Here is a 22,744-nt window from a genome sequence, read left to right on the forward strand (position 1 = left end):
TACTCTAAGTAGTCAAATGTCGGCCTTTCACTGTTTTATTTGCCGCTGCGGCCATTGTGCAACAAACATAACCGGGTGATTCGTTCGACACGGAAGGGGTTAGACGATAGTTTTGGCGCGCGTCACTAAGTAAAGTCAGCCACAAGTTAACAGTCAGCTAATTATCTCCTGATCATAACTGTCGTGAAAGTGCCTATTTCGGACAAATCATTTTGGCTTGACTCGTCAGACTTCGCAGTGAGCCAGGGAATGACATCATTTTACATTCGCGCTTGACCCACCTCATCCGTCAAGCCCTTCTAGTGTGAGCCGAAACAGTTGGAAATTTTGAAGTCTCCTTATGTTTGGGGGGGTTCCGGCTCGAGTTAGGGATTTTCGCCTGGACAAACCTGTCCCAAAAAGATATGTATTGAAGAAAGGATATTGTATTGAAGAATTAGAAGCTATATACGTGCTTCTGTTAATGGTAATGAAAAAAAATGAAAAGAAAGAGTAGGAAGGCGTCAGTCCTCCTGTTTAAATATAGTTCCCCCATTTTGTTTGAAGCGGCAGGCGGTGAACATTTAGGTCGAGGTGGCGCACCTCAGGGCCATCATATCACCCCCCCCCCCCCCCCTAAGGAAGACGGGGGTCACTTATCAAGTCGAGCAGGCTGGGGGCAGTGAGCCTATGTTTAACAAAGCCGCGTTGTTCTTCATTATGAAGTGGTCAAAATGAACGGATAACCAGTCGCTAAGATACTTTCCATAATTTTGGAACAGGAGGCGAGGAGCGAAATGGGATGGTAATTCTCGGTAAGAGTATAATCGCCACTTTTGTGAATGGGGCTGATGACAGCCTTTTTCCATAGGCTAGGAAAATGGTGCTCTTCGAGGCTTTTGTTGAAAATAATGAAGTGGGGAAGGGGGATGGACTAACAAGCTTTAAGCAAAAAGAGGTTTGCAAGACCTTTTATGTATTGTAGATTACTAGCTTATGTCACCCGATAATTCAGTCTCTCATAACAAGCCAATGTGTGACCACAATGCGGAAGGCTGAGTAATAACAGGGATTAAAATATGATAGCAAATGCTGAACTTTACGGCCCAAGTGTCCCACGACTAACCTTAGTGCAACGAAAAGGTTCTGCTGAGATTGACCTACATTCCCGGAAAAACTAAGGCAATCATGAAACTCTCACGAAAAATAAAAACCTTTCATCAGTGGGCAACTTGGGTTTGGACTTCACGTATACGGTTGAGAAATATACAATTGGAACACGATTATTAACAGCATATCCCTTGTTGACGGATAAACATCTGCCCTCGGGAAAGATACCGCTTCTGAACAAAATAATGCCTCCAGGCAAACCGCAATACTTGATTTATACCAACGCTGAGAAGAGACCCTCCAAGGCACCTGCAGCTAGAAATGAACAGAAGAGAGAAAGGGGCTTTCGGGCGATCCCACTTCGTCAATTTAAACGGCAGCAATAAAAACTCGGTAATGGATCCAGTATTCATTTGCCGTCAATTTATTAAAGTTGATGAATGGGCGGGTACTGTATGCCCCCTCCCCCTCCTTATAATCCATTTATTTCGTTAATGTCTCTACTCCAAGCCCCCGAGAAAGTTCTAATTCCAAAGGGAATCACCCACTCTCCACTCTCCAACTTATAAGGTTTTGGCAAGCAGCTTTCGGGAAAATTCCTGTATTCTTCAGGGGCTATAGCATCGGGTGGTACAAGCTTTGTTTTAGATCGATAGGTGTGTTCTATAAAATATTATTTGACTGACGATAGCACGAACGACCGGAAAGATACCTGACTAACCCTGAAGAATATTTCTGAATTCACATCGTTCAATAAATGCTTTTCGACTTCCAGAGGTGGAATGGAGCAGCGCAGATGTCCTGGAACAACTTGGTGCCCCGAACAACTTTAACGCCACTACTGGGATGTTGCTAGAAGACCCGAAAAAGAGAAAATTGATCGAAAATTTTCTTATCGGCGTTCTGAAGACGATATCAAAAGGGTTCAAGAATAAACGATCTGATAACTCTTCTACATGCTTAGAACCGTCGACGATTACACAACGGACCCCTGAAATAGGGGGGACGAGGACGAAGTTCCAAGTAGAGCATTTATAAAAGAGTAAAAGCTTGATACATAATGGCTATTCCGATGAATTATGGACAATCATGAGGGCAAAGCTCCCATAAAAACTGAAAAATTCGAAATTCGCGAAAGTTGGCCCGTGTAAGTCCTCAAATAGTACAGCTCAACTGAAATGTGTGGGACTTTGAACTCTGCAGCTCCTTAAATGTCATACAAAAGGTTCACATATCTATTTTTTTGGTGTCTTTGTGGTTGGCATCAGAATGGATTTATGTGCGTCGGAGAAAACCGTGGAGTAGTATAAACACGGACAAGGAAATTAGAAAATCGATCGGAATCGAACAATAATTAATATAATTGAGGCAAGGAAATTAAGATGCATTGCGCACTCAACCTCATTTTTCTTTGATTTCAGATGGTTGTCAAACCCGACCTATGAGACTCCCGCCCTCCCTCGACACGTCCTGGCTGAAATATAAATCGATTTTCTTGTACTAGTAGCGGCGCGTCCGTAGCCTACACCATGACGAAATCTATCAGCGATACCATGACCGTCCGGTTGTGGATAAAATCCGGCTCAATAGGTTACGGTGGGCGAGTCACTTAATCCGTATGGATGAGGATGATCCCACCCGGAAAGTCTATAAGGGCAATATCTATGGTAGAAAAAGAAGACGAGGCAGATCCTGCCTAAGATGGAGCGATGGCGTAGGTCAGGACGCCAGACAGCTTTTATGGATATCGAATTGGTGGACCTCGGCGCAAAACCGGGATGTCTGGAGTTCCTTATTAAGGCAGGCCTAGACCGGATACCGGTTGTTGCGCCGTTGATGATGATGATGATGAGTAGCGGCGCGTCTAGACCGAAACATGAACAAAGCTGCCTGTGTAGATCTGGTAGTGCTTCTAAGACTGGTTCAACATTTTGTGGCTAAAAGTCAAGTCTGCATTGCGGCAAAGTAATTTCAGGTTGCCATTTCGTGTGGAACTTGCAAGGATCTCCACTTGGAAGAGGAGACATTTTATTTGCATGAGATTAACTTCACCAGAAAAAAAGAATGCTCTATGTTCACCAGCGGGTCTTCGGATAGCACAATTCAAGGTCGAAATGGTAATTCAGGTAAGAGCGATGATTGAGCTGTAGATTTATGTGATGGATGGCGGTTTTTTTTAATAGATGCATCGAAGTTGGGTGTCGCCAACGCATTCATTCATCCGTTTTCGAACTAGCATATCAAGTAGTTAGCGAAATATCTCCTTCTGAAAACTAGAATGTCTGCTAGCAATTTAGATGTAATGGGGTACCAATGTGCTATTCATGGGCACAAGGACATCTATTGCCAGTTAACTTCAACAATAAGAAAAGATTATACAACACACGGTTTCAGCAGTTCAAAGTAGATCGCAACGGTCTGGTCGCACCACACCGTTAAAGCAGCATTTCGCACGTCACTTTTCGGTTCTCCATTTGTCTCTCGGTCAGTTCATGCGGCACCCACTTTCCACACTTCAGAATTTTTTCCCATGGCTCGCAAACGTTTCGAAATTGCTTGCTGTTGAACTCCCAACGTATCTGCAAGCTGTCGTTGCGTTTGCGTGTTGTCTTCATTCAATAATGCTTGCAATTCGGCGTCATCAAACGATTTTCGCTTGCCGGAGCGTGCGGCGTCGCTCAGGTCGAAATCTCCATTTTTGAATTGTCGAAACCACGTTTCACATGTTCGAAGTGTTAATGCACGATCGCCATAAACTCCACAAGTGCACAGTGGCTCTCGGACGCTTCTTTTCCTTGATTGAACATGAAAAGCAATGCATGGCGCATATGCTCGAAATTCGGTACGTACGCCGTCATTTTTGACGCGCAATAAAAATTTGCTGGGGGAACTTTTTAGGGAAACGTCAACGCAGTTTAGACACTCGACAACAACTAAACAAAATGGCAGGTATGTGCGACCAACAGTGACACAAAACATAGAACACCATCAATCGAAAAAACCGGAAATTAACTAGGAGTACACCTGGTACACTTAACTGAAAAAGGGCTGAACTGAATCTAATCAGTTTTGTTGCGCTAAGTCCTAGATTCAAATGCAAGCTCTTCAGGAAATCAGCTATTTCCAAAATGGATATATAATTTCGATACTCGGTATCTATCAGCCATTCAATCCTTGGCTTGTTCTTACAATTCTTATTATTTACTGTCCGATGAAATATACAATTCCTTAGAAATGGAATAAATTTATTGAATCTTTCATGCTTAAACATGCCAAATTAACATTATCGATTGTTTACTCTTATTAGAAATGTATTCAAGAACGTATCGACTAATTATGAGAATAATACATATATTTTCAACTAATAAATTACATTTTGTTTCATTCTCTCACTTCCTCCAGTATTGAGCCAATTTATGAATTTGTTCAACCAGTGCAGGCATAACAGCTGAAATCGACACATCCAACAAAGTTTGCAGATGTTGTACTGCCTCCTCATCGGTCAATCCTAACTGAAGATTTTCTTCAACCTTCTTCACAGCCTTATCCGGCTCAAGAGCAATATCCGGCACGGAAGCATCCACCATTAAGGCGAATAAATTTAATATAACGTTAGCATGACGACGCAAATGCAGATATGCGGTATAACATTGTTTACGAAACTCATGATGATGTTCGGAACTAATCCCGCCCATCGCTTCAACCATTTCTTTGCTGAGTTTCATTGGTGGCGGCATTGGTTTGGGATCACGTCCCAAAATGTATCCGAAATCTATGTGGAAAAGTTTGCCCGATGTGGTCAGAAGTAGATTGTCCAAGTGACGATCACCAACACCTGAAACCAGCAGTAATATTAACCAAACATTTCATGTTTTCAGACTATATTTCTCTTCAACCAACCTAGCAAGTATGTAATCACACAGTATCCCGCACAACTTTTAATGTAGGTGTCCATAATCTCAGGGAGGATTCCATACGGGCCCGTTTCACTTGGGTTATATTTTCGGAAGAAATTCAGTATACTCCCTTCACGAGTTAATACATCTGCGACCGTATAGGAGTCGATATACTGCAAAAAGCCATGTTTCGAACTGGTTGCAAGAACTTTGTATGGCGTCAGTTTTAAATCCAAATTTTCACGGCGCAACAACTTGTCCATCAACGTTATCATCTGTAAGATCAGTTGATCCTGACGTAAATCATCGCCGTGTTTGAAGATTGCAACGTACTCTTTTCCAAATTCAGTAGTTAGAAATGTTAGTCTGTAAGCAAAGTAGCAAGTTATGGGACAAAAGACTTTTCATAGTGTCCAAAAGTTACAAATTTTTGTACTATATTTTTCGTAAGCACAACACAACAGTCTTTACAACGGCTGACTGTGCGGATTGTATCCACGTTTTTTTTCACTTGAATCAGAACCGACGAGATACGAGCAAGTTGAGTCGGTCGCTGTTGTTGAAGTTTTTTTACCAGATTGTTATGACTTAGGTGGATTTACAATGGTCAAACGACCGTACCTTGACATCTTCAGGCAATGATTTTGGGAGGATGCCCCTTGTTAAAAAGAGTACTTCGGAGTTAATAAGGAGGAGGGAAGAAGGGAGGGTGGGAAACTCGGAGACCGCGCCTCACAAAACGTCTGAGGCAGAGGAAACATTGATCGAGAATGTCATCCGTCGTGGATTCTTCTCCCTTTCGATCGCGGCATTCGGGTCCGGAGTTTTTTTTCCATTTTTCATTTTCAGGTTTAGTTCATGTGTTGCTTATGTTAGGCTGACTCGAACCGGACCCATGCACAGGAAGAAACACGTGAATTTTGTACAATGATACGTGAGAGATCGAAGTGTTCAAAGGACCCCCCCCTTTGTTCGCCTGCAATATGCCCATAATGAACGAAGAATTCGACAATACTTCGAACATTAAATCTCCTCGAAAGTAATATACAAGTCTTTATAAAAAAAACTAACGAAAGTAAAAATACGTATTTTGCTTCATTTATTTGTTTAATAGTAAGAAATACTACAGAAATACATTTTGCTTTCGGAACTTTCTCGTCTGCTTCTACCAAGGCTTGATACCGTTATATGAAAAGAGATTCATTCTGACACCGTGAACTTGAAGAGGCCTTCTTCCGACAGTAGGAGCAGGTGCTTTGAAAGAATGCGAAATTTCGTAGGGATGAGGACATAAACGTTGCTATGCCATCCGATCTTGGAATATGCCTGCAAAGAAACGGCGGGTCGGCGCGGCAGGACGGGCCCCGGTCCTGTCGAGAAATGGGCAAGGGTTCTTGACGCATGGACGGCGTCACGACGTAAGCAAGTTAGTCCGCACACAACGAACAAAACAAATACGTGTCTGCACGCTAAATGTTGGTACCCTAACTGGAAAGACGGAGGAACTCGCAAGAGCCCTTCGGAAAATTCGCATTGACATCTGCGCTCTGCAAGAAACCCGATGGCTGGTGCCAAAAGCTGCGACATTGAACGCGAACGCGGTTAAAATGGCTACAAACTTCTCTATTTTGGTAACCCATACACTCAATATGGTGTTGGCATTGCCATCACAGAGGGTTTCCGTGATGCCATTAAAGAAGTCGAACGATTTGATGATCGGGTGATGAAGCTCACCATTATATCAGCTGATCGCACTATTCACTTCTTCACCGCGTATGCACCACAGACAGGTCGACCTGATGCCGAGAAAGATGCCTTCTGGCAACTTCTCGATGAAAAGACTTGTCACGTGCCTGCTGACGATTACATAATCATTGCCGGCGACCTTAATGGTCATTTGGGTGAAAAGGCAGACGGTATCGACTTGCTAAAAGCCGTGATGAACGCACACAGGATATCGAACACTTCTGTTGTGTTAATGACAAGAACGGTACTTTGCTTACCAACCGTCGAGCCGCAACGGATAGATGGCGAGAATACTTCGAGCAGATTTCAACTGAAGAATTTGCTCATCCTCCACTTCCACAATCATTGCCGACATTTGGACCAGTGCCACCAGTCAGCGCAACTGAAGTCGAGGAGGCAATAAAACAAATGAAATTGGGGAAAGCAACAGGACCTGACGACATCGCATCTGAGCTCTGGAAAGCGAAGAGCTGGGACTCAACACTATGGCTCAGTGAATTCTTTAACCGGGTTATTCAGGAAGGAAGAACACCATCTGACTGGCAAGAAAGTACCACTCTTCCAATATGGAAAAAGAAAGGTAGCCCAGCAGAATGTTCAAATTACCGTCCGATCCGGTTACTTTCCCATACCATGAAGATTTTTGAACGCATTCTTGACAACCATATTCGCGAAATCGTTGAAATAACCGTGAATCAAGCTGGATTTGTCAAGAACTGCGGAACTACTGACGCAATACACGCTACGCGATTACTCATGGAGAAACACCGTGAGAAGCATCGCCCTCTTTACATTGCTTTTCTGGATCTAGAGAAAGCGTTTGACCGTGTACCACACGAACTCATCTGGTATGCTTTACGACAACACTTCGTGCCAGACGAACTCGTGCGCTGGGTTCAATTGCTCTACCACGATCTGAAAAGTAAAGTTCGAAGTATGGCGGGTGTATCAAAACCGCTTCGTGTCTCTGTTGGTGTTCATCAAGGAAGTGCCCTCTCACCACTCCTCTTTGTCCTTGTTATGGACACCGTCACACGGGATATCCAACGTCCAGCGCCGTACACACTGCTTGATGCAGATGATGTTTTCCTAGCATTTGATAGCAAAAATGATCTCGAGCAACTTGTTCAAAAATGGAATGATCGCCTCATGCAATACGGTCTCAGATTGAATTTAAACAAAACTGAATTTTTGACGACCGATCCCCATGAAACAGGCACAATCACTGTCAGCGGCAGTGATCTGCCCAGAACTGAGCGATTTAAATATCTCGGGTCAACGCTATCAGCCAATGGAGAACTGTGTTATGAAATTGCTTCACGCATTAATGCAACCTGGATGAACTGGTGTCCTTTGTGATCGACATATCAACGAACGTCTCAAATCTAAAATTTATCGCAATGTCGTCCGTCCAGTCGCTCTCTATGGTCCTGAGTGTTGGCCGACCATAAAAGACAATGAACGGCGTCTTGCGGTAATGGAGACGAAGATGCTACGTTGGACTAGTGGCGTCACACGTTTAGATCACATCCGAAATGAGGATATCCGCGATCGTTATGGGGTTGCACCGATCGTGGAAAAGTTGCGAGAGAGGCGTCTTCGATGGTATGGTCACGCAGTTCGTGCAAACGAGAATTCACTTGCCAAGATTGGTCTGAACATCGAAGTCGATGGTAAACGACCAAAAGGCAGACCTAAGCAACGGTGGCTTCATACGCTGGATGGGGATTTGAAAGCCTCGAGATTGCACCCAGATCAGGCATTCGATAGAGCCAAATGGCGAAGCCGATCACGACGAGCCGACCCCGCTTGTGAACGGGACAAAGGCTGAAGAAAAAGAAGAGGAAAAGAAGAAGAAAGAAACGGCGGGTCGGCGACACCCACACCGGATGCAGCAGTCTCTTCGTTTAATGGCAACATGAGTAAAAAGCATAAGACCAGTCCACTAGTCGTGGTTAATGCTCTAAATAGCTCCACCCAAGGCCGTAGAGAGAAAATCCGGGCTCGAGGTGAAAAGGAGTGGAAATCAAATGGGGTAAACGTTATTGGTGGCCAACTGTTATTAATTCTTTCCATTGAAATTTCTATTCCGGCCCGGGGGAATCCCCCTCCCTTTCCATCCCCCCTCTCGTCATGCCTGGCTCCGCGTCAAGGCCTATGCACTTCTCCGATTGTCATGGAATTAGGCAGCAGTGCAGCCTTGTTGCTGACTGTGTCAGGGCTGCTTTCTGATGGCAGCTTCGTTTCTGCCTGCTGTTGAAAGAACATTTGTGATTGTACACGGATCAATAATTGTTTCATTAAGTGATGTTGAATTTTGTGACTGTGAGCCAGAAGATCAAATCTTTCACAACACACCCTAATACCATTAGACTTCGCAATATTACGAATGCGTGTCGGGATAGCTAATTGGTTAGAACACAAGGCTGTCCTACGGAAGGTTGCGATTCAAATTTCACTGGTGGCAGTGGGATTTGTATCGTGATTTGACGCCGGATACCAGTCGAATCAGCTGTGAGTGAGTACCTGAGTCAAATCAGGGTAATAATCTCGGGCGAGCGCAATGTTGACCACATTGCCTCCTATAGGGTACTATAATCCTGTAGTGTACCGTTACAGTCTTGAATGAAGCGCTCTAACACACTTCAAGGCCCTGATCCAATTGAATTGTTGGGCCAACAACTATTATTAATCCACTGCAGAATACCGCTGTGTTAGTATGGCTGAACCTCATGCTTCACAAACACAAAAACAAAGAAAGGCCGTTCGCCAAATGGCTCACTTGACATTGAGTATTTGTCAAGCTCATCGAATAGGTAAAAAACGTGATAATCTTTTCTGACACCAGAGCCATTGCATTCATTACTTCATAGCGAAACATCAAAATCATGACATTTTCATCAAACGATCAATGGAATGGAGGTCGCCTAGATGATTTTCTCGTGTATGTTTCTTCATCTTATCCTAGCAGAAAACGGATGCACCCAAAAATCGATCTTGGATGCATCTATTTATTTCCTCTTCACTTCCTAGAAAAGCAAACATGGATCTATTGCCGGGAATGTTACGGTTGTTTGCTTCCATTAAGATCCATAACGAATCAATCCGAAATGAATCTCTAAGGAAGCTCTGCCTCTGGTACCCGCTGCGTTGTGTGTCTGATTTTTGGTTATCTTCCCAGGTCTGAAAAGACCCCAAGTGGACTGATGCCTAGGACTAACCGGAGTCGGTAAATAGTATTTGCTCCATCATTCATCGATCCATGATAATAAGTGTTTAATCACCAATTTAACAACATGCGACCAACAGAGCCTAGAAATTTTCCATTACGATATATGATACAAAATTACACTTACTTAGATGGCATTAAAGCACTTTTAAAAAGTGACGTTTTCTGCGGTATAGTTCCAGTGATGAAAACCTCCGGATCCAACGGGAATGGTCGTGCTTCAAAACTTGCAAAACTTATACGAAAATGATCATCATCAGCTAGAAGTTGTTTGAATTTTTCAGTCTTTTTCTGTCGATTTCCAGTTTCTTTTGCAACAATTTTCACTAGCTTGACAAGTTCATCGATGAAACGCTGTTGTTTCTCCAGATTTTGTCGAACTATACGCAATTCATTGGTCCCTAAATGGGCAAAAATAATCTCCCTTGATTTTTTCCTATATTAGTAACGCATTCTTTACTAACCGTTTTCTAAAGTCCGTAGAAATGTTTTCAAAACCATCACGTACATATTCCGGATACGCTCATCTTGTTTCCGTACTGATTCTTGGTCTTCTACTTCAATGGACAAGTACCAGTACAAATAATTAGCTAGAGTCGCATTTTTGCAGGCTCGCTGAATCAAAAACGTTGCAAGGTCACAGGGGGTAGTCGCGTTGTCACTCATTAATGTATTAGATGCCTCTGAAATTTCAGACGCATTAGCCTCAAGGCTTGTCATGATTGGCACGGCAATGGGTGATGAAGCTTCCATCGGCATATGTTTCACTGATGAAACCAGACTGCCATCCACTGTAAAAATTCAAAGCTCGCATGAAACGATGAACATGTACATAATCAATCGGGTTGAAAGTAATCTCGAGAGAATTATACTTACTAGCGGTTGTCACCGAATCAGATGCACTACTTTGATCTAGCCCAGCATCATCAAGTGATTTGATAATTTCTTTATCAGGCAGTATCCTCTTATAAGACTCCATAATATCATCAAAATTCTCATACTTCAAAGCTTGAACCAATTGTAGTAGATACAAAATAAGATCTTCATCGGGCGCTTGTTTTAGACGAGAAATCGAGTAGCGTCGAACTTCAGGATGTGTGAATGTTGGACTCAGTAGTTCCAAAGCATCTTCCACATCCATTGGACTCCATTGTGCGAGTAATTTCAGTGCCTGACGCACTTCCGTACCTGTTTCCCAATTGATGCATTTTAGGAACTTTGTTAACGCTTTCTTTTGGGTACTCAAATAGAAGCGAAACTTCCAAACGAGATCCTGTTCTTCACTGGTAAGATTACATGTGGGCGGATATCGGTAGACAATGTTATGAAGAGTATTTCTTTCGCTGCAATGACATATTTTTGTAGAAATACATTTTAGAAAATCGTTCATCATAAGTCATTATATTCTAAGTAATGATCATCTCAAGCAGTTTTTAGATTTGATCATCGCAGGGAGTTAAGGAACATAGACTAATGCTAACCTTGCTGTGGGCTTCGCATCTCTATCCGATAAACCAGATCGAGCGGAACGTGCAAGTCTGTGATGTTTTCTTTCGACCAAATTGTCCTGAAACGACAAAAATTCAATACTTCAACCAGTTTCATATAAATAAGCGCAATTCAAATTCCAGGCAAAAGGCATACAGTCTGTTACATAACAGCGTGGTCACTGTTACACGTAGATAAAAAATCAGAGCGTCCTGTTTCTTTTTCTATGACATAGAGGGCACCTCAGTCCTTCATGCTTTTTGTAAAAAGTCAGCTCTCTGTCAAATTTAGTCTTCAATTGAGTGGTTTTTCGAAATGAGTGCTGTTTACGCCTCTCGCTTTGAGGCAATTTTTCTATGTTTGCATGAAAAAGGACCCAAATTAACGCAAACTGCTGCTGCGAAATATATGGGAAAGTCGAAGCAGTTCGTTAGCAAGTGGATAAATCGCTATAAAAAGATCGGTAACGTTGATGATTTTCCTGATCGCGGAAGTGCAAGCAAAGTCTCAAAAAAAGACGAAAAAAAGATTCTCGCATTGTTCTCGAAAGACCCAACTTTGACTTTACGTGGAGCTGCTGTGAAATTGAAAGCGAAAGGTGTTGACATATCTTACGGAACGATTCGCAGGCACTTGCTTGCCAATAAACTGAAATATCGCAGTACTTTGGAAAAACCAATGTTGAGTGCAAAACACGTTGAAAAACGAGTGGAATGGACGAAGGAAAACTTGGACCGCGATTGGAGCAACGTAATTTTTTCTGATGAATCCTCCTTCTGGGCATTTCCGAGCATCAAACACGCCTGGACAACCTCCACCAGTAGGATGCTTCAACGGACTGTTAAACACCCCGTCAAGGTCCATGTTTTGGGGGTGCTTCTCAAACAGAGGTTTCGGTACTTTGTTCTTATTTACCGCGAATTTAAATGCCGAAAAAATGAATAAAATATATCAAAAGGCTTTGCTACCATCTGCTAAGCAATGGTATATCAAGAAAAATGAAAGCTGCATCCTTCAAGAGGACAACGATCTGAAACATCGGAGTCGAGCGTGTAGCGAGTGGAAGGCGCAAAACGGAGTTGTCACTTTAGATTGGCCATCTCAGTCACCGGATGCAAATCCCATAGAAAATGTGTGGGCTCTGATGAAAATGCAGCTTCGCAGACGCAAGCCATGTAATTTAGATCAACTTTCTCGACAAATTTGGAAAATTTGGAGGTCCTTTCCGGTAGAATATGCAGAAAAACTAGTGGAAAGTATGCCCCGACGGTGCCAGGCGATAATTGACAATACAGGAGATTGGACTTCCTACTGAGGTATTTGCATTGAGTATTGAGGACCAAATTATCAATAAATTTGCGAATTTTCGAAAAATCAATTGTTGTTATTATTTAACAGTGACCACGCTCTTATGTAACAGATTCTAAAACAATAAACACACAATTTGTGTCACTTCACACTAATTCACATGATAAATGAGAAACGAAGCGTGAAATGCTAAACCCCCAGTTTGTTATCATATTCACCTTTAATCGCTTCAACCATTTCCATGCACATTTGATCGGGTAAAAGCAACAAAATTGAAATTTAATTTTGATTGTGATGTTAATAAAATCAGAAGCGATATTAGAAGTTCAAACTGACGTTCAACAGTCATTGATTATTGATCACGATATGTAAAGACTCGTCCATTATAGGTAAACCGCAATAATAAAACTAAACGTTGAAGGTACCGTTTTCGCTAATACTCTCTCAGGCATTACCTTTGACGATTGCAATAACGCGCTTACAGACAATTTTGCTACAGAAAGCGAAAGTATCTGGTTACAAGAACGAATTGCGGCATGGGAAGATGAAGTTGTGTCTGTTCTAGAAGTCTATTTTTAATATTAACGAGCGTATTGTACGCATTTACTGAGTCGATATGTTGTGGAATTAGACTTTCGCTTACACTTGACCGGGTTATACAAAAGAATAGTGATGACTTTGTACTGCTTCGACAACTAAGTAAAAGCACCGTAGCTACATGAGCCACATTATTTACAACGTACAAACAACAGAACTCAATTAACTAGACATGTGTGACGACATATTGGGATTAGGCGATGGTTAAGGATCATCCTATTTGGCCGAACCTAACCAAGAGAGCAAACCTATCCCTTAAAAAGTTGGGGAGATTGACCATGAAGGTTCACCCGCAAATCCTGAAGCTCCGCTGCAGTGCCCCGTCTGCCCGCGCTTGTACGCCACTGAGCTAGCTAGCCTCGCGAATGTAGAAGCGATCGTTTTGGACACACTTTATTTTACAAAATTCCACGTGTCATTCAGCCGATGCGTGGAACTGCACCGTTACGAAAAATACGAAAAAGGGAATATTTCACGACTTATCTGAAAACAGACAAGAAGCTAAACTAAAAATAAAAAATACCGACACGATCACGCGCCTCTTGTAGATCTGAGGCAGGGGAAATTGACAAAAATATAAGGAGTCTAGTTCCATGCGGGGTGATGGCTTGCTCCTAACGTGGAGTCATATTTTTGTGAATATTATGGGGATTATTCCATTTGATACCGAAATCAAAGGTAATATAGGAAGTGCTTCGGTATCTCCTTCCAGTTAACAAAGAAAAGTAGTCCAAGTTTTAGCAAACGCTTCCGGTAATTCAAATGTGTTAGGTGTCAACAAATTTATGTCGCTACCAAATTCCAAGGATAGGAGTGAGCGTTTCATGTGCTCGGTATTAATAGACAATACAGCATATCAGCGTATGATATCATCTTATCATTGAATGATCAAAAGCAGAATAATAATCCGCAACACCAGCTCGATTATCCCCGATCGAAAGAAACACAAGCAATCATGGATATCCATTACTAAGAACTAATTTGTGTTCAAAAACTGTAGTTGGTAATCAATCCAGTAGCACAAGTGTTAGTTAAAGGAATACTTTACCTAATTAATGCTAAATCCCCCAGTCCTGTCGAGAAATGGGCAAGGGTTCTTGTCGCATGGACGGCGTCATGACGTAAGTTAGTCAGAACAAAATAAATCGAAACAGCACGCTAAATATTGGCCCCTCACTGGAAAGACCGAGGAGCTCGCAAGAGCCTTTCGAAAAAGGTGCAGTGATATTTGCGCTCTACAAGAAAACCAATGATCTGGTTCCAAAGCTGCTACATAGAACGCGAACGTGTTAAAAATGGCTGTAAACTTCTCTATTTTGGTAGCCCACACACTCAATACGGTGTTGGCATTGCCATCTTAGAGAGTTTCCGTGACGCCATTAAACAAGTCGAGCGATTTTATGAGTGGCTGATGAAGCTCACCATTATATCAGGTGATCGCACTATCACTTCCTTACCGCGTATGCACCGCACAGGTCGACCTGGTGACGAGAAAAATGTCGTTTGGGAACTTCTCGATACAAAGACCTGCAAAATGCCTGCTGATAACTATATCATCATTGCAGGCGACGTTAATGGTCATGTGAGTGAAAAGGCAGACAGTAACAGGTACCATGAGGAGAAAGTTTGAAGGTTTGGAGCGCGCACTGTACTTATAAATATATGCTTCAAAAACCGATTGTCTCACCTTCCTACATTTTAAAGTGGGAATAGTAAAACGCAAACTGACTATATACTCATAAGACGTCGACATTTTACCACCGTCACTAATTGCAAAGCCGGTATCGATTTGCCAAAGGCCGACACGAAGGCACAGAGGATATCTCAATATCGACCGACGAGCCACAACGGATAGATGGCGAGACATATTTCGATCAGATTTCAACTGAAGAATTTTTTCCTCCTCCACTTCCATAAACATTGCCGACATTTGAAGCAATTCCACTTGTCAGCGTATCTGAAGTCGAGGAGACAATAAAATGAATGGAATCGAGAAAAGCCGCAGGACATCGCATCTAAACTCTGGGAAGCTGGGACCCAACACTGTGGCTCAGTGAAATTTTCAATTAGGTTATGCAGTAAGGTAGGTTCCAGTATGGAACAAAAAGATAGTCCAGCAGAATGTTCAAATTACGGTCCGATACCATACCATGAAAATTTTTGGACGCATTCTTGACAACCGTATTCGCGAAACCGCTCAAATCACCGTGAATCAATCCGGATTTGTCAAGAACTGCGGTACTATGGACGCAATACACGCTACGCGGTTATTCATGGAGAAACACCGTGAGAAGTATCGACCTTTTTACATTGCATTTCTGGATCTAGAGAAAGCGTTGACCGTGTGCCACACGGACCCATCTCGTATGCTCTACGACAACAGTTAGTGTCCGAAGAACTCGTGCACTGGGTCCAACTCCTTTACCATGATCCGAAAATGGCAAAATGTAGGGTCGCGAGTGTATCAAAACCGCTTCGTGTTTCTGTTGGTGTTCATCAAGGAAACGCTCTCTCACTCTCTACTGTTCTTATTATGGACACTGTACAGTAGCTAAGATGATCTCGAGCAACTTGTCCAAAAATGGAATGATCGTTTCATGCAACACGGTCTTAGATTGAATCTGAATAAAACTGAATTTTTGACGAACGATCGCCATGAAACAGGCATAATCACTGCCAATGGCAGTGACCTGCCCAGAATTGAGCGATTTAAAAATCTCGGGTCAATGCTATCAGATCTGCGTTGTTGAATTGTTTCACGTATCAGCGCAACCTGGATAAAGCGGCGTTCCGAAATAAATGTTCTCTGTGATCAACGTATCAACGAACGTGCCAAATCTAAAATCTACCGCAGTATCATCCGCCCTGTCGCTCTCTATTGTTCTGAGTGTTGCCCGACAATAAAAAACAATGAACAGTCTTGTGGTAATGGAGACGAAGACGTTACGTTGGACTAGTGACTTGGCACCTTTTAATTATATCCGAAATGAGGTTATCCGCGATCGATATTGGGTTGCACGGATCGTGGAAAAATTATGAGAGGCGCCTTCGTTGATAGCATCACGTAACTCACTCGGCAAGATTGGTGTGCACACTATCGGAGGCAATGTGATCATCATTGCGGTCGACCGAGATTATTACCCTGATTTGACTCAGGTACTCATTCACGGCTGAGTCGACTGGTATCCGACGTCAAATCACGATACAAATTCCACCGTAAAGAGTGAGATTTGAATCGCGACCTTCCGTATGACAGCCTTGTGCTCTAACCACTCAGTTATCCGGACACAAATCAGGTTGTTGATAAAACAAAATGGCGAAACCGATCACGAAGAGCCAATCCCACTTGTGAACGGGACAAAAGCTGAAGAAAAAGAAAAAGTGGAACGAAGCAATTACAGTTCCGATAACAAAGCCATGCCTCCAAAATTAAGGACGAGTTTCCTTCCTGTTTTTAACAAAATATTTGAAAAAGTAATACTAGGATTTATGGATATGTCATATATCTAGTGAGTAGTTTACTAAGAACACTCTACAAAGAAAGCAATCGGTAGGACTTGTGACGCTTGATATAGGGAAAGCTTTTGATACTAGCTGGCATGAAGACCTTATATATAAATAAACTTGTAAAATTTCAGTTTGCTTTATATCTAACCAAAATTCTATAATCCTTTCTAACAAATCGTCGGTATGCAGTAAGAATTAATACCTCTACTAATATGTTAGCTTAAACACTTGTGGCGCGGCAGGATCTGCAGCATTCGAAATTTATTTCGGATGTTGCGGATGCGGACGGGTAGATGGCGCTGAACTCTGAAACTCTCCACTCACTCGTTTTCTGAACGCACCAGGGGAGTGGAGAACCAGCGGTAAAAAAATGCCGTTGGTTGGGACAGTAAGGACCGCATGGAAATAAGTCGGTGAACACTCGCGTTTTCCTCTTAAATTCAAAATATTGTAATCAATTACAACTCGGTAAATTTCGCGCTAGAAAATTCTATCTCATTTAAAATTGACGAGAGTTTGTGAGTCATTTGCTTGAAACACGAATAAAGTGAAGAGCTTTCCAATTTCGAGGAAAATTATCCTATAAAGTTATACAAGTAGAGCAAACACTAACGAGAGTTTCTGTGAAGACTCGCGTGGTTCATTTGTATTATGGACCACAGCAGAAACATCCACGGACCATTTTCGAAATCATGAACTCAAAATTACATGATGACGGCAATTTTGCGACAAACGGGATCCCCGATATTGATAATAGTCCATTTGTCTGAAAGGTTCAGACACTGAGATGGCACCATGCAGTAAACAGTACCAATTTTCTACTTCTATGGTTTCACTTGATCTCTCCATAATTCTTCTGAAGGAGGTTACGTAAAGGGTAGCGAACAATATACATATATCTAAAAATTGCCCTCGATGGCTACAAACCATCGTTTTCCCCATGTAAACATTTGGAGGCGGTCAAAGGGTAGTATAGGTCCCAGGGCGAAATATGGATTGGTATCCACGATGGAGCATAAAACCTGGGAATCGCCTTTTGGTTCAACAACAGCTCTACTGCCATCACTATCTCCGCCTCCACGTGCCGATCGCTGAAAGTTCTTCCTTAACGAAAACCTGCAGACGGAGAAAGATGGGGGTGAATTTTCCGCGCCTAAAAACGGGACGGGATATGTTGATTCAATGCCTCCGCCTCTGAGCCTTGATGAATGTCAGAACATATAGGTGGGCCAATATAGACTCGAATCACTTTCTCGTTGGCATGGTGCTCCGAGCAACACCACCCAGAATCCGCTCTGATAATCAGGTGAGAGTCAACACTGAAGCCATCCACAACACAGCCCTCCGCAACACCTATAAGAGGAAAATACATGCCGCAATAACCGTAGTCAACATAGATCCTAGAGATGAAGCATCAACAAATGATCTTCACACTCACCTGAAGAACGTTATCATAAATACGGCCGCAAACATACTTGGCCCCAGCCGCAAAAAGAGTCGGAACGGCTGGTTTGACAATGAATATAAGCTAGCAACGGAACGAAAGAATGCTGCATGCCGAGTAATGCATTCTCAAAGAACGTGCGTGCCCGCGGGGAGACTTGTCACGAACTCCGGTGAGCGGAGAAGCGACTTCACAGACGAAAAAAGGAAGCATGGACGAACCAACAGGTCTGTGAACTCGAAAAGTACAGGGAGCAACCGCACCAGGCGCGGAAGTTTACACACCTCGATGTTCATCCTGCCGAGACAAAAAGGGAAATCTGATTTCCAACAGAATGGGCATATTGGAGCGATGGGTTGAGTACTTCGATGAACTACTGAACAACCAGAATATCGGCGAGTTGGAGGTCCCGCCAACTGAAGACGATGGAAAAATACTGCCACCACCAAGTATAGAAGAAACAGTCCGCGCAATTCATCGGCTCAAAAATCATAAGTCGCCAGGAGCCGATGGAATTACAGCCGAATTGGTTAAATATAGAGGCGACCAATTACACCAAGTGGTTCATCAACTTGTGCTCAAGATGTGGAACAGCGAATCAATGCCGGACGATTAGCAAAGGAGCATTATCCGTCTCATACATAAAAAGGGAAATATCACACAGTGCAGCAATTATAGAGGTATCACGTTGCTGAGTATCATCTATAAGATATTCGCCACTATCTTGCTAGGCCGGATAGCCCCATACGCCCAGAACATCATTGGCCCATACCAAAGAGGCTTCACTCCAGGCAAATCAGCAACAGATCAGATTTTCTCTCTGCGGCAAGCGATGGAAAAACTGTTGGAATATGGACAACAGTTGCACCATCTGTTCATCGACTTTAAAGCCGCCTATGATAGCATAGCCAGGGTAAAACTGTACACGGCCATGAGAGAATTCGGTATCCCGACGAAATTAATAAGACTGACTAGGCTGACCCTGACCAATGTGCGAGGGCAGGTAAAAGCAACAGGATCACTCTCAAGACCATTATCATGCGTCCTCAACGTCGAATCACACTGGTCAAATGAAAACAATAAAGATAGGAGAAGACTACAACTTTGAGATTGTTGGAAATTTCTCCTATCAAAGGTCGAAAATCACAACCGACAATAGTAACGACATCCGCGTACGGTTGTTGGCTGTCAACAGAAATTATTTCAGCTTCCAAAAACTGTTTCGCTCCAAACGTCTCACCATAGGGTCAAAGCTCTTACGATGATCTTTCCAGTCCTTTTGTATTCATCGAAAAACTACGAACTCTTGGCCGCGTTCGAGAGAAGAATTCTTGACCCCCTACATGAGGATGGACGATTTCGTAGCCTCCTACATAACGACGAAATCTATGAGCGATACCCTGACCCTCTGGTTGTGGATAAAATCCCGCTCAATAGGTTGCGGTGGGCGGGTCACCTAATCCGTATGGGTGCGGATGACCCAGCCTGGAAATCCTATAAGGGCAATATCTGTGGCAAAAAAAGACGTGGCGGACCGTCAGATGGAGCGATAGCGTAGGTCAGGACGTCAGACAGCTTTTAGGGATATCGATTTGACGGACCTCGGGGCAAAACCGGGATGCCTGCAGTCCTTACTAAGGCGAAGCCGGTTGTTGCGCCATTGCAATGTTGAGGGTGTGACAAACCAACATATTGTGCCAAACAAAAAAAAATCGAATTATATTGATGAAAATTGATGAAAACGCTAAACTCCATAAAGCGTTCAGCAGTGCCAATCTTGACAATATTCTCCGTCAAAATTACACAACTTAGAATAACAACGCTGAATAAAACAAGTAGTCGCCAACAATCGGTTTCGAAATCATTTGCGAAGTAGATCTTGGGAAAACGAGAAATCATGCAATTCTAAGTTTTGCATTTGGCTAACACTCTCTAGAGGTGGTGATATTAGTTTTCGTCCATTTACCTGCAAAATTTCCGAGTCCGGCACAATCACAAGTCTCGGCTTGCACACAAAACTATACTTTTTGTCTCCATCCGGCTCGTAGTAGACAATCGAGTACTGCAACGAAATTCGAAACCACCATTACCTCAATTACCAGAACAAAGAAGCGCCAGTCGCCACTCACCGTTTTATCTTCCACGCAAATCGTTGGAAACTCGATCATCAAATACAAAAACTCGGACTTTCTCTTTTCCGTTTCGTTGATCATTTCAATTTCACGGAACGTGAGACGGTCAAGCCAATCCACTTTGGGAATTTGTCCATTGCGATGTTCCTTGGCCAACTTTCCTAATCGTTGCATCTGAGACTGGTTGGAGCTCTTTCCTTTCCCTGGTGTCGTTGTTGGTTGGGTCCCATCGCCTTCGACGTCCAGCCAAACCCTCAGATCGAACATTCCCTGACGAAATATTCCATTCTTGCAAAACAAAGATATTGTCGTTCCGCCAACTACTGTTGTCTTCCCAGGTCCCGCGCAGTCCAAGACTGTTAAAACCAGAAGTGCAGTTCGCGGTAAGTCCGAAAATTGCAGCGGGAGCGTAACCCATTCATTCCAGCTCCAGCGTTTCGTGAAAGGTTTGTAGGAGGTGTGAACTGGCAGACAAAAAGGCTTCCCACGATTGTAGACTTCCAAGCGCACCATCAACGGAGCGCATTCTTCCGAGTAGAGGCCCGAAAAGCGTAATAATGGATCCGCCAGGAGTTTGTCGTATTGAGGCTTTTGTTTATCACCCTCGAGTGTTCCGCTGCTTGTATAGAAGGAACACAATCAATAAAATGCACTGAACCTGACAAAATTCTTACTTACACTTTGATCTGTACTTTCTGCTCCAATGACGAACTATAGATGTAGCGGCAGTTGTCGTCTGGGCGGTCCATTTTCCCAGGCGGTCTTTTCTTCCATAAAATTCACCCGTAAATGATTCGGATACGCACTACAAGCTGCTAATAAACACCACAAGTTGACAATCAGCTGGCGCCAAGCTTGCATTCGTTTTGCAAATGCCTTTCTTCACAGGTAGTCAGAATGGGGGTGGAAAGTCATAAGTACAGTTTTGTTCAAAACAGTTGTTAACATAATTTAGATGTGCCCGGTTATGACTGAGCATTAAAAATGCTGTTAATTAAGGTCAACATTCAATAGTAGTTATAATAGTAGAGGGTACAACTATGATTTTAAATTTGCTGTTTTGCATATGATTTGATACAGCTAACCTCGACTTATCACTCTTCGACTGATATCATTTTTAAGGTTTTGTGTAAAATATTAAAATCGATTCAATGTCTTTCTGTGTATCTGTCTGTCTGTCACACGCACTTTTCTCCAAAACGGCTAAACCGATCTGAACGAAATTTGGTGGATAGATGGGAACTATGAAATCCCACGCATACAACGAGTGGCATAAATTTAGGTGGAGTTTAAAGGGGGGCTCCCCATATATGCAAAGGGGGGATTCAAAAATTTTTTTCACCAGATATAGTCGTGTAGGCTATCAAATGAAAGGTCTCGATTTGTACTTTCCGATATTTCTGATATTAGTTTTGGCGTTAATTGCAAAGTGCGTGAGTAAGGAGCCAAAATGTACGCACTTAAAGTGAGACAGGACTCATTTTCGGAAACTACCCAACCTAAAAATCCGAAAAAAATCAGAGTGGTGCGCTTAGATGAAATCTAGGCCTCAAAATATGTCCCATTCTGATATCTGCTCAAATAAACTTACTAATAGTATATTACTAACTTTTAGGACTTCCGAATTTTCGCGTGTAATATTAAAGTCGCATTTATAAAGAATCTACTTATCTGCAGCGCTTTTTAAGGTTTTGTGGAAAACACTTATGTGAAATCTAATCTTCGAGAGATGTCCCATTCCGGTATCTGCTCAAATAAATTCACTAATAGTATATTATCAACTTTTTGAAATTGACTAAAAAACTCCCCTTACGTTCATCCTAGGTGTACTAAATTTTGCACCGACATGGAGGACAGCCTCGTGCATACACATGCCATGAAAATCATGAAAATCCAACTATTAGTGTCGAAGTTATAGCAGTTCAAACTTATCAATTTCGTGCGAATTAACAGCATCCTAAGCCATACAAATAAGATGCTGACGTCATAATTAACGAGAATAATTGACATTCGAGTGAAATATTAAAATTCCATTCAAGAAAAATCTCATTCTCCCCAGCCTTTTTTATATCTGATGTAGATTACATTCTTGGCATTTGCAAATAATAAACTCAGTGTGTGAAAAGTATGAGGTTGGCTATTATCAATACAGGGATTTCCATCAAATGATTTATTTAAATCGCTTTCTAAAAAATAGGGGGCATTGAATTTTTTAGTCATGTGACACAGAGCTATTGTGCACTCGCCGCTCCTCACATCCTTTTCTTTTTCTTTAGCCTTTGTTCCGTTCACAAGCGGGGTCGGCTCG

At 42.6% G+C, this 22,744-nt stretch overlaps 1 protein-coding gene across 1 annotated transcript; it reads right to left on the reverse strand.

Annotated features, from left to right (window-relative positions):
• Positions 1-4,478: 4,478 nt before the first annotated feature.
• LOC119659793 (phosphatidylinositol 3-kinase catalytic subunit type 3) lies at positions 4,479-21,326 on the reverse strand. Its single transcript, XM_038068062.1, has 9 exons — positions 21,115-21,326; positions 20,434-21,052; positions 20,271-20,366; positions 11,442-11,527; positions 10,837-11,303; positions 10,425-10,751; positions 10,088-10,361; positions 4,990-5,351; positions 4,479-4,924 (listed from the first exon to the last, which is right to left on the reverse strand). The coding sequence occupies exons 1-9, from the start codon at positions 21,183-21,185 to the stop codon at positions 4,479-4,481; spliced, it is 2,748 nt and encodes a 915-aa protein (XP_037923990.1). The 5' UTR covers positions 21,186-21,326.
• Positions 21,327-22,744: the final 1,418 nt, after the last annotated feature.

The sequence above is a fragment of the Hermetia illucens genome, chromosome 6 (genome assembly GCF_905115235.1).
Source record: "Hermetia illucens chromosome 6, iHerIll2.2.curated.20191125, whole genome shotgun sequence".
In the NCBI taxonomy this organism is placed as follows: Eukaryota; Metazoa; Arthropoda; class Insecta; order Diptera; family Stratiomyidae; genus Hermetia; species Hermetia illucens.